This window comes from Myxocyprinus asiaticus, chromosome 35, assembly GCF_019703515.2.
Source record: "Myxocyprinus asiaticus isolate MX2 ecotype Aquarium Trade chromosome 35, UBuf_Myxa_2, whole genome shotgun sequence".
Classification (NCBI taxonomy): Eukaryota; Metazoa; Chordata; class Actinopteri; order Cypriniformes; family Catostomidae; genus Myxocyprinus; species Myxocyprinus asiaticus.
This window is the reverse complement of record NC_059378.1, coordinates 32,891,713-32,908,593: the sequence shown is the minus strand read 5'-3', so window position 1 is coordinate 32,908,593 and position 16,881 is coordinate 32,891,713. Positions and strand designations below refer to the sequence as shown.

The following is a 16,881-nucleotide window of genomic DNA, read 5'->3' as shown; positions in this document are numbered from 1 at the left end:
GCAGGGCATTTGATTCCTGGAGGGACCTTCGTTCAGCTTTAGGGATCAAAACCGACCCTGAATTGGCATTCTTCTTATTGGACAGGTAAGCTTACATAACTGCAAAGCATGTGAAATATAGTGCCATAAGGATTGATGCGTGTAATTTTAGCTAAACTACAATAACACATGAAATGAATGCTAGACAATGTTCAAGAAAATGCAAAAAAGACTCATTCATTAGTGTAACATAACTTGGTTATACAGAAAATATATACATTCTATTATAATAAAACAATAGCGCATCGATATATCAAAATGACAGTTGTGACAGAATCACATCAATACTGAATTGTCAGCATATTTATAATGTGCAGTCTATTTTATAAACAGCTACTGTCATCATACACCAAATTTAGCTAACAGCTATTGATAAAGTTGGCTAGCTAGCTAACGCGACATAGGCTATCGTATAAATGCAGTCAATGTATCATGCAAAGAAAAGTGATTACTTCAAACTAGTCTTGCATAACCAGACCTATATCCACACTTTGTTTTAGCCCTGTTCCATCACTGGAGAGTCAAATATAATATACAGTCTCAAAGTTTGTAGTAAAACAATCATAACTGTGTAATTTTAATTATGCTACCTCATCTGTCAGCATGATGCCGGTGGATCACATTCAGTCTCTTTGTACGTTACGTCATTGTTTTGGCCTATGCTTGCGTCCCTATGGAGTGTGTGCATGAGTGCGAGCACGAGCAAAAGGTAGCTGGCTGTAGTTCACTTAAGGGCCACAGGTGTCATTAATAACAAGGGTTTCTGAATCTTACATACTGCACCTTTAAGAAATGATAAAAGGGGTCATGACATAAGGAATCAAAGTTTCCTTGATCTATTGACATATAAGAGTTTATTGTACTATAAAAACATACTGCAAGTTTCAGAACTCAAAACTTCCTCCTCACTGCAAAAAGAGCATTTGTTGAAACCAAGCAGCCTAAATGAAACCAAACAGCCTAAATGACTCGTTCTCTACTTCCTCCACATTGTGATGTCACACTGTGGTGCCCATTGTACAAAGGTGCCTGGGTTTGTTCCTGGCAAGCAGCAGATGCCCTAACCCTGCCCCCATCCCTAATCCTAACCATTTGTGGCCTGTAAGGCTGAGTACCCTACCAGGAACAACCTGAGGCACCTTTCTCCCACCGCACACTGTGGTAGACATTTGCATCTGACCACCTCCACAAAAACATATCAACACTTACTTTACCTTATCTCTTCATTAGCCCACCCAGTAGCAGTGAGCAGTGAGATGGCAAGTAGAGAGAGCAGGTCAGTCAAGAGCAAAGAGCCAATCAAACAATGGGTGTTTGCTGTGAAGTCTTAAATGAGAAGCAGCATCAAAACCGAGTGTTTCTGACATAGGGTCAGAATAAGGGTGGAAAATTATCATGTTTTACAAATATATGACTGTTTTTTGTTTTTGTTTTTTTGTGTGCAAAAATCGAATATGAAGTAAACCTTAAGGAACATTTTAAAATAATAAAAATAAAGGCATGTCATGAACCCATTAAGTAAACCAAGCAAAGGGGGAAAATGTATGATATCCCCTATAAATCAGCACTAAATGTGTTTGAGGTTATTGGAATTGCTTTTGACATTTTACAGCTTGGTGCATTGCATTCACTTTGATCTACTGAGTTCATTTGAGGCATAGCTAAATTATGTGTGCATTAGTTCAAATTATAAACAAATTTCCTCTGACATATATGTCATTAAGCCCATCATTTCCTACAAGACAATGAAAAACCAAAACAACATAAAGGTTTTACACAAGTTTCACTTATATTGATTTATGTTGAAGCATTAGTAGCAAATTAACAGTCATGTGCATCTACGAAACAAAATAAAATCATAATATAAAAGTTACATAACTTTTTGGAGTTATCTCTGAGATGAGTGGTCCTTAGAACCAGGTTTGGGAGAAGCCCTCAGTAGCAAAGCTTAGTCAGTCATTGAATCCTTTCACATAGACATGGAGATCATTAACTTCATACAAATCATTGTACTTGTGGATACTGCTTCAAATCAAGTTGTGGTTCATGTATTTGTAACAATAGCACCAAGTCAGTTGAGTCTCTTAAGTGAAATGGTCATTGTACATGCAGATGCATATTATACAGAAATGAAGTCAGTTTGGTTAAGTCTTTGTCCCACAATTCAATATGCTCTTGGAATGTTCCCAACTGGAAACATATAATTCAACTTTAAGCTATGTTTACAGCAATCAAACCCTCACATTTATTTACTCATCATTTTTTTTTTTTTTTTTTTTAAAGCAAGACCACGACTCTTAACATATTCCAGTAATGCAATCAGTATTTTTTGTTAACTTGGCTTATTTAAAACTAGAGAAGTTCTGTTATTATACATAAAGTTGAAACAGCGACAGGTCTATTATATAAAGCATAGGCCAAGATTTTCAGTTTAGTTCCAGTAGTGTGCTGACATTGTGAGCATTCATTAATTGTTAGTGCTAATTCTTCCATCTTTAATGCTGTGTAAAAAGACATGTTAAATCGCTATCATCAGGAAATATTTTATTTCATACTGTGATGATGACTACTCATAGGAAAGTTTAAAAATCCTTTTAATCAGTTTTACCCTGTAACATTAGAAAGACAAACATTTCTGAATACAACCAACACAATCATCTACACACCAGCTTGAGTAACCCTTAAAAAAACCTGTTTTCTGACTTCACTTTGCTTAAATTCATTCACATTTACTATTTAGTCGACTGTCCAAAAATGTTCATAATGTTGACAAATATACAGATGTATCATTTGCCAACATTATTAAAATTTTTAGACAGTAGACTTTTTAGTAAATGTGAACCAATGTATGCAAAGTAAAATCAGGCCCATGTCTGGGGTCAGTGAGCTTCAAAAGGTTATCAACAACATCCTTATGTGTTGGCATATGATGCTTTCTCGATCATCTGGGGTCAGAATTTCACTAGTGTTTTTGGTGGACAAGGCATAAACTGGATCAGTATGTTAAGGGACTGAGTATAAACAGACGATCTTCCTCCTTCCTGATCCACTTCAGCAGTTTACTGACAGAAGAGACAGCGAGCGCTTTTGTTCCAAGAGGACTGAAGCAGAGGTAGAGTTCAAAGCCACTTGTAACCTACAGAAGGGGTGGGGTTTGACAAAACAACTAATCAGAAAGCAGCAATGGCACCATTGTTTGAACAGACAGGACATGGATAGCCGCTTATTCACCAACAGGCTAAATGGTTCTCGTTGCCAAACCGTGCCGTTCCATGCTGATCTTTGGATCAGTTGGCATGGTTACGGTTTCTTTTTCCACTGGTGCTTGAATGTGCATAAAAAATATGTCAGTTGGAGACAGCGTGAGAGGTACATTGGAGTGAGTGTGCTATGGAGGATGATCGCATATTCCAGTTTTTAGGACTGCTTTTTCCCCTGGTTTTTACTCTTCTAAGCACAGGAAAGACATGTCCCAAGTCGCAAAAAGGAAAGCATAGAGAATAATGTGAGAGGTTTACCATCATTTGCTAAAGGGTTTTGCATGTCACCAGACACGAACAAACAGAAAAGTTAAATGTTTCAAGACTAGCTAAAAAGGACATTTAATGACAAAATATTGTACAAGTAATATAATGATATATATATATATATATATACACACACACACACACACACACACACACACACACACACACACACACACACACACACAGTACTGTGCAAAAGTTTTAGGCACTTGGGAAAAATGTTGCATAGTGAGGATGTCTTCAAAAATAATGCCATAAATTTTTCATTTATCAATTAACGTCATACAAAGTCCAGTAAACATAAAAAAAAAGCTAAATCAATATTTGGTGTGACCACCTTTGACTTCAAAACAGCACCAATTCTCCTAGGTACACATGGACAAAGTTTTTCTTGGTTGTTGGCAGATAGGATGTTCCAAGCTTCCAAGAATTTGCCACAGTTTTTCTATCTATTTCGGCTGTCTCATTTGCTTCGGTCTCTTCTTGTAATCACAGACTGATACAATATTCAGTGGGTGGCTCTGTAGGGACCATGCCATCTGTTGCAGGGCTCCCTGTTCTTCTATTCTATTCTATTTGCAAAAGAAATGTTTGGGAGTCTAAAATGTATATTTCCTATTGACACACTAAAGCTGAAAATATAAATAACCATCTTAAGACAAATGTTTTTGTGAAGCATCTTATGTGCCTAAGACTTTTGCACAGTAATGTATTTATATATACAGTTGTGCTCAAAAGTTTGCATACCCTGGCCGAAATTGTGAAATTTTGACATTGATTTTTAAAATATGACTGATCATGCAAAAAAAAAAACAAAAAAAAAAAAAACAGTCTTTTATTTAAGGATAGTGATCATATGAAGCCATTTATTATCACATAGTTGTTTGGCTCCTTTTTAAATCATAATGATAACAGAAATCACCCAAATGGCCCTGATCAAAAGTTTACATACCCTTGAATGTTTGGCCATGTTACAGACACACAAGGTGACACACACAGGTTTAAATGGCAATTAAAGGTAAATTTCCCACACCTGTGGCTTTTTAAAATGCAATTAGTGTCTGTGTATAAATAGTCAATGAGTTTGTTAGCTCTCACGTGGATGCACTGAGCAGGCTAGATACTGAGCCATGGGGAGCAGAAAAGAACTGTCAAAAGACCTGCGTAACAAGGTAATGGAACTTTATAAAGATGGAAAAGGATATAAAAAGATAACCAAAGCCTTGAAAATGCCAGACAGTACTGTTCACTCACTTATTAAGAAGTGGAAAATTAGGGGATCTCTTGATACCAAGCCAAGGTCAGGTAGACCAAGAAAGATTTCAGCCACAACTGCCAGAAGAATTGTTTGGGACACAAAGAAATACCCACAGGTAACCTCAGGAGAAATACAGGCTGCTCTGGAAAAAGACGGTGTGGTGGTTTCAAGGAGCACAATACGACGATACTTGAACAAAAATTAGCTGCATGGTCGAGTTGCCAGAAAGAAGCCTTTACTGTGCCAATGCCACATAAAAGCCCAGTTACAATATGCCCGACAACACCTCGACATGCCTCACAGCTTCTGGCACACTGTAATTTGGAGTGACAAGACCAAAATAGAGCTTTATGGTCACAACCATAAGCGCTATGTTTGGAGAGGGGTCAACAAGGCCAATAGTGAAAAGAATACCATCCCCACTGTGAAGCATGGTGGTGGCTCACTGATGTTTTGGGGGGTGTGAGCTCTAAAGGCACGGGGAATCTTGTGAAAACTGATGGCAAGATGAATGCAGTATGTTATCAGAAAATACTGGCAGACAATTTGCATTCTTCTGCACGAAAGCTGCGCATGGGACGCTCATGGACTTTCCAGCATGACAATGACCCTAAGCACAAGGCCAAGTTGACCCTCCAGCTGTTATAGCAGAAAAAGGTGAAGGTTCTGGAGTGGCCATCACAGTGTCCTGACCTTAATATCATTGAGCCACTCTGGGGTGATCTCAAACGTGCAGTTCATGTAAAACGACCAAAGACTTTGCATGACCTGGAAGCATTTTGCCAAGACAAATGGGCAGCTATACCACCTGCAAGAATTTGGCGCCTCATAGACAACTATTACAAAAGATTGCACGCTGTCATTGATGCTAAAGGGGGCAATACACAGTATTAAGAACTAAGGGTATGCAGATTTTTGAACAGGGGTCATTTTATTTTTTTCTTTGTTGCAATGTTTTGTTTTATGATTGTTCCATTCTGTTATAACCTACAGTTGAATATGAATCCCATAAGAAATAAAAGAAATGTGTTTTGCCTGCTCACTCATGTTTTCTTTAAAAATGGTACATATATTACCAGTTCTCCAAAGGGTATGCAAACTTTTGAGCTGTGTGTGTGTGTGTGTATATATATATATATATTTATTTTATTTATTTATTTTTTCCTCTGGCAGACTACTAAATTACTGGGATTACTGGGTTTACAATGTTATGTCGTCATGGCAATAAAGCTGTAAAAATTGGATATAACTTTATCCAGAAAAGGTTAATAAGCGATATAATCACACATATTGTTTAGGTCTTGTGGCTATATGTTTGAAACAGAGAATATTTTAACATTTATGGGTTGGCCCCCATTCACTTCCATTGTAAGTATCTCACTGTAAGATTTTTGATTTTTGATTTTAAGATTTGAAAATTTTCTTGAAAATTTAAATTCATTTATTGAAACACTAAAAATGTAAAATATATTTCTAAATTCAAATTGCACTTTAAATGAAAAAGCAATTAAAGGTGCACTCAGTAACGTTTGTCTTTGAGTCATCTTGGACACCTAGCGGCTTGGATGCAGCATCATTTAACATTAATAGTTTTCAGTTTCAGATGCCATTGTAGAAATTTAGTTATCACAGTCAGCCATGATTACTTTAATCCATGAGTGAAAGTATCAAATAACAGGACGGTTACTGAGATTAAGCGAGTAGTATTCGGCTGGTCATGTGATTCTAACATGGCAGCCTCTACATGCGGACCCTCTCCATGTAGAATACAATGGCTTTTATAAGGTTACTGATATGACCGGATTCTTGATTTAATATGAGTGGTCTTGATTTCCTACATATATTGCAAAATTAAAATTCATGTCTTTCAAAGTTAAACTTTTTTTAATGAGGAAAAGTGCACTTTTAAAATAACGAAATGATCAAAAAATCTTATATAACCACCTTCCCAAATCCAAACATTAACTGTCTCCAACGGCCCCATTTGCTATCAGGCAAGTATTCATCTATGACAGGGGTTGGCAACCTTTTTAACATGGAGCGCTATTTTTTATTTTGTTGGTCAATGGCTGTACCGATGCTTTTCATCAGCTGAATCGCAGGCTAAACACTATTAAAGTGTGATGAGACTTGCGCTGTGCATGCAAGCCATTCGCACATCACAAGCCGATCAACTATTCAGCCCTTTTCTGTGAATCTCACCTGCAAATTTCTAAAACTTTATTTCCAGGTATATTTTGAATAGACATGAAATGTAATTTTGAGTGAAACTGGTTTAAGGAGGGTGTACCTGTAGGCTGGGTTGGAAATCTCAAGGATTAATAGTGACCGAAGCAAAGGGGGCACGTTTACTCGAAAGTGAAGCGCTGCCGGCTTATGATGCGCAAATGGTTGCACGCACTGAACTAATCTGTTGGGTATACTGTAGTCTTGTCACATTTTAACTTTTTGTTAGCCTCCCATTCAGCTCCTGAATACACACTGTGTGATCATGAGGAAGGATTACATCAAGATGTAGATTAAAGAACAGTTTCTACCCAGAGGCAATTTAATGCAATACCCCCCCCCGGCACTTTAATTTACATTACCTTCATTTTGCACTATTGTGTAAATATCACCTCACTGTGGTTATCTTTATTGTTATTTATGTTTTGCTATTATGTGTCTACTGTCAATCCTTAAGAGCTGCTAAACTGTTTTTCGTTGTTTTTAAAACAATGACAATAAAAATCTATCTATCTAGATTGAAATGCATGTGCGGAATTTATATAAATAAAATAGTCCACTCCTCTCTCGCCATTGCTGCCATGCCAGTGATTACCCTTCCGTGTGCAATAGGTTGCTGACCCCTGGTCTACGACAACAGGTGGGAAATTATGGGAAATTACTAATAGTGTCAGGGTTCTGCCCTTAGTTTTGTTTTCTTTGACTTTTGTGGCAGAGCCCTGACACTTATGAGTTGCTCGATTCTGTCTTGTGTCTGGATTCAGCCACTTCAGTTGGTTTGGTTTTATTTACTTGGTGGCTTTAATGCTGCCAAATGTGTTCTTCTCGAATTTGTGTTTGTATTGCGTTTTGATAATACAGTAAATGCTGCCTAAAGAAAATAAATTAGAACTCAATTTCAGGTTCACGGTGAATGTGGTTTTGTATTATTTTATGATTTAATCAATTTAGTCTTTGTTTCTTTCATACAAAGATTTATTCGAGCAAACCTGCAGACTTGTGTTCGCAATGCATGTTAAGCACCTCCCGAGATGGTCTTAGGTCAATTGCAGTGTTCTCATACAGGACACTATTCTTGCAAACAGTTTTCATATGACTGTTCCACGAGACTACCTACCGCTGCATGCCTCTGAACAAACAGTGCATCAGACACGGGAACGGATGGCTTTTCTTTTGTCTGTTCTTGAAAATATAATAAAGTGTGTTTCTTCAAGCGCATGTCTATGTGTCTAACAGCATTTCTTGTCATGTTTTACTCCGAGACGTCTTACAGTTCGGCCACAACTGTTGCGGATACCTGCATTTGGATGAGGAGCTTGCGAATAAGGAGCTGGATTCAGCCTCATTACATTTGGCAGGTGCAAATTTCACACCCTGGGCTACTGTTTAATATACACTATATTGCCAAAAGTATTCGCTCATCTGCCTTTAGACTTAAATGAACTTAAATGAACTTGAATGACATCCCATTCTTAATCCATAGGGTTTAATATGACGTCGGCCCACCCTTTGCAGCTATAACAGCTTCAACTCTTCTGGGAAGGCTTTCCACAAGGTTTAGGAGTGTGTTTATGGGAATTTTTGACCATTCTTCCAGAAGCGCATTTGTGAGGTCAGACACTGATGTTGGAAGAGAAGGCCTGGCTCGCAGTCTTCGCTCTAATTCATCCCAAAGGTGCTCTATCGGGTTGAGGTCAGGACTCTGTGCAGGCCAGTCAAGTTCTTCCACACCAAACTCATCATCCATGTCTTTATGGACCTTGCTTTGTGCACTGGTGCGCAGTCATGTTGGAACAGGAAGGGGCCATCCCCAAACTGTTCCCACAAAGTTGGGAGCATGGAATTGTCCAAAATCTCTTGGTATGCTGAAGCATTCAGAGTTCCTTTCACTGGAACTAAGGGGCCAAGCCCAGCTCCTGAAAAACAACCCCACACCATAATCCCCCCTCCACCAAACTTCACAGTTGGCACAATGCAGTCAGACAAGTACCATTCTCCTGGCAACCACCAAACCCAGACTCATCCATCAGATTGCCAGATGGAGAAGCGTGATCCGTCACTCCAGAGAACGCGTCTCCACTGCTCTAGAGTCCAGTGGCGGCGTGCTTTACACCACTGTATCCGACGCTTTGCATTGCACTTGGTGATGTATGGCTTGGATGCAGCTGCTCGGCCATGGAAACCCATTCCATGAAGCTCTCTACGCACTGTTCTTAAGCTAATCTGAAGGCCACATGAACTTTGGAGGTCTGTAGCGATTGACTCTGCAGAAAGTTGGCGACCTCTGCGCACTATGCGCCTCAGCATCCGCTGACCCCGCTCTGTCATTTTACGTGGCCTACCACTTCGTGGCCGAGTTGCTGTCATTCCCAATCGCTTCCACTTTGTTATAATACCACTGACAGTTGACTGTGGAATATTTAGTAGCGAGGAAATTTCACAGTACCATGCTGGAATTCACTGAGCTCCTGAGAGCGGCCCATTCTTTCACAAATGTTTGTAGAAGCAGTCTGCATGCCTAGGTGCTTCATTTTATACACCTGTGGCCACGGAAGTGATTGGAACACCTGAATTCAATTATTTGGATGGGTGAGTGAATACTTTTGGCAATATAGTGTATCTGGCAACTTCCCAGATCCATGATTTTTCCATTTACTGATATTGTCAATCATCGTCTGTCAATGAGTGTCGAAATCGGCATCAGGAGATTTGTAAGACATCGCCGATATACGATTACATCGTCCCATCGCCCAGCCCTAGTGGTAATCAACATTATGCCACAAATGCTGTCGATTAAGCTTAACTTGTATTGAATATTCCTTTAAGCATGGTTAGCTAACCGTGCCAAGAAATCCGGGCCGAACCGTACTAAAGTGGAAATGCTACTGGAACTGTTCCTCACTGTGCTCAGAACCGTTTGGCCTAATGGTGGAAAAGCGGCTTAAGTTTACCTAAAGGAATAGTTTACCCACAAATGAAGATTCTGTCATCATTTAAACACCCTCATGCCGTTCCAAACTTGTTAGACTATCTTACTTTTGTGTAACCCAAAAAATTTAAAGAACAATAGAAGAAAAACCTGGCTGCTGATAATCTTCCCCTTCGACGAAGCTCAAAAAAAGTTGTTTGGACTACAGAAAAGGCACATCAAAACCAAAAGTCATTGGTTCTCACATGCCTTAGGACCAAGTGTCATTGACATCAATGGTGCCATATTTGGTTTAAAAGCTAGATCAGAGGGGACATTTTTAAAGTGAACAATGTCTTCAGATTTCAGTCTGTTTACCACACAAAGCTATTGTATGGCTTCAGAATATAGAGCATGTGTCATATGGACTACTTTTTATGGTGTTTTCTTTTGTCATTTGGGGGGCTCGACAGCCAAAGTTCACATTCACTTTCATTATATACCACCCCAATTCCGAAAAAGTTGGGACAGTATGGAAAATGCTAATAAAAACAAAAAGGAGTGATTTGTAAATTATATTCACCCTTTGCTAAATTGAAAGCACTACAATTACACATTATATGATGTTTTTCCTTGTGAATTTCATTGTTTTTTGAAAATGTACGGTAATTTCAAATCAGATGATTGCAACACGCTCCAAAAAAGTTGGGACAGTCGAGTGTTTACCACTGTGAAACATCACCATTTGTTCTAATAATACTTATTAAGCATTTAGGCACTAAAGACACAAGTTTGTTAAGTTTAGAAAGTGGAATTTTCCCCCAGTCATCCATTATGTAGGTCTTTAGCGCACAACTGTACAAGGTCTTTGTTGCCGTATGGTGTGCTTTATAATGCGCCACACATTCTCAATTGGAGACAGGTCAGGACTGCGGTCAGGCCAATCTAGCACCCACATTCTCTGCTTGCACAGCCATGCACTAGAAATCCGGGCAGTATGTGGTTTGAAGTTGCCCTGCTGGAAAATGCAGGGACTTCCCTGGAAAAGACAGTGCTGGATTGCAGTATATGTTGCTCCAAAATTTGTACATATCTGTCTGCATTCATGGTGTTCTCACAGATGTGCGAGTTAACCATGCCATGGGCACTGACACACCCCTGGCCCATACAGACACTGGCTTTTGGACCTGATGCTGATAACAGCTTGGATGGTCCTTTTCCTCTTTGGCCCAGATAACACAACAACTTTTTGAAAAGTGGACTCTTCAGACCAAAAAACACAGTTCCACTGTTCTACTTTCCATCTAAGATGAGACCGAGCTCAGAGAAGTTGGCAGCGCTTCTGGACAGTGTTGATGTAGGGCTTCTGCTTTGCATAGTAAAGTCTTAACTTGCATCTGTGGATGCAGCGGTGAATGGTGTTGACTAACACAAATGTACTTAAATAATCCCAAACCCATGTTCATGATATCCATTACAGATGAATTATGTTTTTTAAGACAATGATGTCTGAGGGATCAGAGATCACGCGCATTCAGAAGTGGTTTTCGTCTTGCCCTTTACATGCCGAGATTTGACCAGGTTCCTTGAATCTTTTAACTATATTGTGCACTGTAGAGGGTGAAATGCCCAAAATCCTTCCAATCTGTCTTTGAGGAACATTGTTCTCAAAGTGCTGGATTATTTGCTGAAGCATCTGTTGGCAAATTGTCAAGTCTCGAATGATCTTTGCTCTTGAAGGACTAGGCTGTTTTTGGAGGCTCCCTATAGACTATGACACGATTGCCACACCTGTTTAACATATCCTGTTTCACATCGCCTTGTTATTTCAACTCATAAAATTGTTATTAGTCTTAAATTGCCCCTGTCTCAACTTTTTTGGAGCATGTTACAATCATCTGATTTGAAATTACTGTACATTTTCAAATAACAATGAAATTCACAAGGAAAAACATCATATAATGTGTAGTTGTAGTGCTTTCAATATAGCAAAGGATGAATATAATTTACAAATCACTCCTTTTTGTTTTTATTAGCATTTTCCATACTGTCCCAACTTTTTTGGAATTGGGGTTATAGAATAGATCACTCTTTTGTATATATATCTAGGATATTCATAAAAAATTTGTTCATACAGGTTTGCGACGACATGACTGTGCATAAATTATGACCGAATTTTCATTACTGGGTTATCTATTCCATCAAAGAATAAAGAGCACCAAAATAGAATGCAATTCCTACCAAACTGTAAAACAAGATTGGTAATACAGCACAGAAATCACCATCATTAATTCTATACTTCCTTATTTATGCAAACACATTTAAAAATCTCTGACTGGTGTCCAATAATACCAGTCTAATACACTTCACAGTTGGCTCACCAAGGCACAGAGGTTTTCAGTCTCTGCGCAGTGGTAAATGTAGCGCAAGGGGCGTGTGGGGTGATGCAGGCAGCTGTGCAGGTACTGGTACAACCCCATCACCCTCTCGTGCTCCTCTTCACCCTGGTATGGTGCAGGAAGGTCAGGGCTGTCAGGAAAAGTAAGTTAGATGAAAGGTTGAGGGAAGCAATGGATGTTCACATGAAGATCCAAAACACAATATATATCTGCAAGACTGCTGTGACAAATTTTGACAAATTCTCTATGCTTCTTACGGTGTCTATCTCTTTTATATATATATATATATATATATATATATATATATATATATATATATATACACACAGGTGCATCTCAATAAATTAGAATGTCATGGAAAAGTTAATTTATTTCAGTAATTCAACTCAAATTGTGAAACTCGTGTATTAAATAAATTCAATGCACACAGACTGAAGTAGTTTAAGTCTTTGGTTCTTTTAATTGTGATGATTTTGGCTCACATTTAACAAAAACCCACCATTTCACTATCTCAAAAAATTAGAATATGGTGACATGCCAATCAGCTAATCAACTCAAAACACCTGCAAAGGTTTCCTGAGCCTTCAAAATGGTCTCTCAGTTTGGTTCACTAGGCTACACAATCATGGGGAAGACTGCTGATCTGACAGTTGTCCAGACGACAATCACTGACACCCTTCACAAGGAGGGTAAGCCACAAACATTCATTGCCAAAGAAGCTGGCTGTTCACAGAGTGCTGTATCCAAGCATGTTAACAGAAAGTTGAGTGGAAGGAAAAAGTGTGGAAGAAAAAGATGCACAACCAACCGAGAGAACCACAGCCTTATGATTGTCAAGCAAAATCGATTCAAGAATTTGGGTGAACTTCACAAGGAATGGACTGAGGCTGGGGTCAAGGCATCAAGAGCCACCACACACAGACGTGTCAAGGAATTTGGCTACAGTTGTCGTATTCCTCTTGTTAAGCCACTCCTGAACCACAGACAACGTCAGAGGCATCTTACCTGGGCTAAGGAGAAGAACTAGACTGTTGCCCAGTGGTCCAAAGTCCTCTTTTCAGATGAGAGCAAGTTTTGTATTTCATTTGGAAACCAAGGTCCTAGAGTCTGGAGGAAGGGTGGAGAAGCTCATAGCCCAAGTTGCTTGAAGTCCAGGGTTAAGTTTCCACAGTCTGTGATGATTTGGGGTGCAATGTCATCTGCTGGTGTTGGTCCATTGTGTTTTTTGAAAACCAAAGTCACTGCACCCGTTTACCAAGAAATTTTGGAGCACTTCAGGCTTCCTTCTGCTGACCAGCTTTTTAAAGATGCTGATTTCATTTTCCAGCAGGATTTGGCACCTGCCCACACTGCCAAAAGCACCAAAAGTTGGTTAAATGACCATGGTGTTGGTGTGCTTGACTGGCCAGCAAACTTACCAGACCTGAACCCCATAGAGAATCTATGGGGTATTGTCAAGAGGAAAATGAGAAACAAGAGACCAAAAAATGCAGATGAGCTGAAGGCCACTGTCAAAGAAACCTGGGCTTCCATACCACCTCAGCAGTCCCACAAACTGATCACCTCCATGCCACGCCGAATTGAGGCAGTAATTAAAGCAAAAGGAGCCCCTACCAAGTATTGAGTACATATACAGTAAATGAACATACTTTCCAGAAGGCCAACAATTCACTAAAAATGTTTTTTTTATTGGTCTTATGATGTATTCTAATTTTTTGAGATAGTAAATTGGTGGGTTTTTGTTAAATGTGAGCCAAAATCATCACAATTAAAAGAACCAAAGACTTAAACTACTTCAGTCTGTTTGCATTGAATTTATTTAATACACGAGTTTCACAATTTGAGTTGAATTACTGAAATAAATGAACTTTTCCACGGCATTCTAATTTATTGAGATGCACCTGTATATATATATATATATATATATATATATATATATATATATATATATAAATCCAACCATCTATAGGACTTTTAGGCTCATAATAAATTGTCTGACCAAAAACTGTCACCCTCTGAAAGCTGTGACCTCTATTTGAATGGGTTGTTCATTTAATTCATGACCTTTTTCAATGACCATGACTCTAATCTAGACATGCTCTCTTACCTTGTATAGAGCCCAGAGCTTTTAGATTTGTACACAAAGTGTAGCAGCTCAGGAATGCCGACCTGTGATACAGGATAACTGGGTGTGCTCAGTGCTTCTTGCAGGGACTGGTAGGCACTGCGTTTGCGCAAACGCTCCAGGAACCTCTTCTTGCATTCAGAGAGGTTAAAGAAGTCCTCACGATCAGTGGACACCAGGATCAGACACAGATCTGAGAATGGCTCCACGTACGAAATATGGGCATGGAAAAAGCCAGCTGGGTTAAACTTGGGCAGACATATGGGTGTCCACCCCTCGCCTTCTCGGAAGGAGGATGAGGAACAGACCAAGTTGAAAAGCAAGTGCAAGTCCATATGGTGCAAGAACTGGTCCTTTTTACGCACCAATGTTACCAACCTGTTTCCTGCAAGCAGGATAGAGAATACCAGGTTCTTGGCTTTAGCAGCCTGCAAGCTGGAGGAGACGATGTCACGTGCTGAGCTGGCAAGTGGAAGGCACATCACCGCGCTCAGCAGCAGGCCCGGATCTTGGTCTAGTAGTCGTAGGAGGTTGTCGGTGAGATGCTCAGACCCGGCCAGCAGGCGGCGCAGGTCGTAACTCTGCCGGTGCTGGAAGACGTGGTTCAGCTGCGTGAGGGTGAGCAGGCTGACGATCTGGTAGTAGACGTACTGAAGTTCCCGTGACAACTCGCGGTCAGAGCAGCTCGTACGGGAGACTCCGACCAAGATGAGAGGACTCTTCCGCAGGAATACCACCCTGTAGCCATCTGAAAATACATTAAAATTGTAAAATTCTGTCTACTATCTCTCTACTATTTATATGCAGTTTTCCACACACCACATACTTAATTTCCCTACATTCTCAGATGTACCTTACTACCATGTTGTCCTGTCCTGTGGTCCAATGTCAAATTATTCTTGTGTCAAATCAGTAATCTGTTAAACCCTTCATGAAACATACTGTACATGTACTGTAATTTTGTCTGCATTTAAATATTTTTTATATCAGTTAAAGTAGTAATATTACTGTAATTGAAAATATGATTTACCTTTTAAACCTAAAATCTATTCTCTAACCTACACAACACAAAAGCACCATTTCCAATCCACCCATTTACTGAAACTAGGCTACAACAGGGTTCCCACATCATTTAACCACTGTATTTCTATTATTTTTTTCATTATTTTCTATGATTACAATATAAAAATGTTTTTTATCAATAATTACAAATTAATAATTTATAAAGACTGCACTCATAAAGAGCAATTTCTAGCCAATGAAATGCTTTATAGCACAGCATAACTTGAAAAATGAAAATTCACTACAGAAATTCCCATGACTTTACTACAAGATTTACCTAATTTCCATGACTTTTTGAAGGCCTGGAAATCCCTAGTTTAAAATTCTCTGACTGTGGGAACACTACTACAAAAATGGTAATTCAGAAACGGTATTTTTTGTGACTTCAAAACCATAAGCACATTAACATTTGACCGCCCAAGTTAACGTGAACATCTGTTCAATAGTTAGCAACGTGCCTCGTCCTGATGAATGAAACCTGGACGCAGAGGTTAGCCAGACACAACAGAGGTTGTTTACATATTGAGTTCTTAAAGGTACAAAAACATCTTGCTTAACTCTAAGACCCCGGTATTTACATCTGGTATTACGTTGCGTGTCGGGTGATCCGATCACATCTGGTCAGGTGAGACACATGGCTGTTTACACCTGGTCACTTAAATGCATCTCCTGTGACCACTGTGTTCGGATTTGGAGGGGAGGGTCTCTGTTTCATTACGACATACATCAATCACTATGCCAGAATGTTACTGCATGATATTAAAGCACGGTGTGCTATTTCTACCAGATGCGGTTGAAATTTAATTTAAGCATAAACACAACATGTCAAGCAGAAGTATCCGTTATTTAAGTTTATCACCTATATTAAAGGAGCTTCAGGTGTTCATGCTTCTTGTCTGTGTTGATATCAGACACACTAAAGAAGATCTGTGAAGCGCTCGTGATTGTGTATCTATCCGCTTTTTAAAAAGTTCAGAACGGACGGTTATTTACTTTTAAAGCCACTCATAACCGGCAAAGTTTAAACTCTTGTTTTAGAGCAGCGGTTGATTGACAGGTGAGGGGTGGCGCTTCACTGCTTCCGGGATGCACACAGGACAGATTAGCATTTACACCTCAAATGCGATGTGGTCACATGCATTTTTGACAACACTTGTAAGTGTTTTTTGTGATCCGATGAAAAAACTTTTTAGACCTCGTTTACACCTGGTATTAAGATGCGTCTTGGGTGATCTGATCACATGTGGTCAGGTGACACATTCCTGTTTACACCTGGTCACCTAAATGCATCTCCTGTGACCAGAAATTTGAAGGGGAGGGTCTCTGTTTCGTGACAA

At 39.3% G+C, this 16,881-nt stretch overlaps 1 protein-coding gene across 3 annotated transcripts in view; it reads right to left on the bottom strand.

The window, feature by feature from the left end:
• Window positions 1–1,805: 1,805 nt before the first annotated feature.
• Window positions 1,806–16,881, bottom strand: part of mon1a (MON1 secretory trafficking family member A) — a 33,206-nt gene continuing 18,130 nt past the window's right edge. For all 3 annotated transcript variants that reach the window (XM_051673478.1, XM_051673477.1, XM_051673475.1), the window contains exons 4-6: window positions 14,465–15,230; window positions 12,340–12,487; window positions 1,806–3,175 (exon numbers count right to left, since the gene is read on the bottom strand). In XM_051673478.1, coding sequence (XP_051529438.1) covers window positions 3,035–3,175; window positions 12,340–12,487; window positions 14,465–15,230 — 1,055 coding nt within the window. In that variant the 3' untranslated portion in view covers window positions 1,806–3,034. The remainder of the gene's footprint in view (window positions 3,176–12,339; window positions 12,488–14,464; window positions 15,231–16,881) is intronic.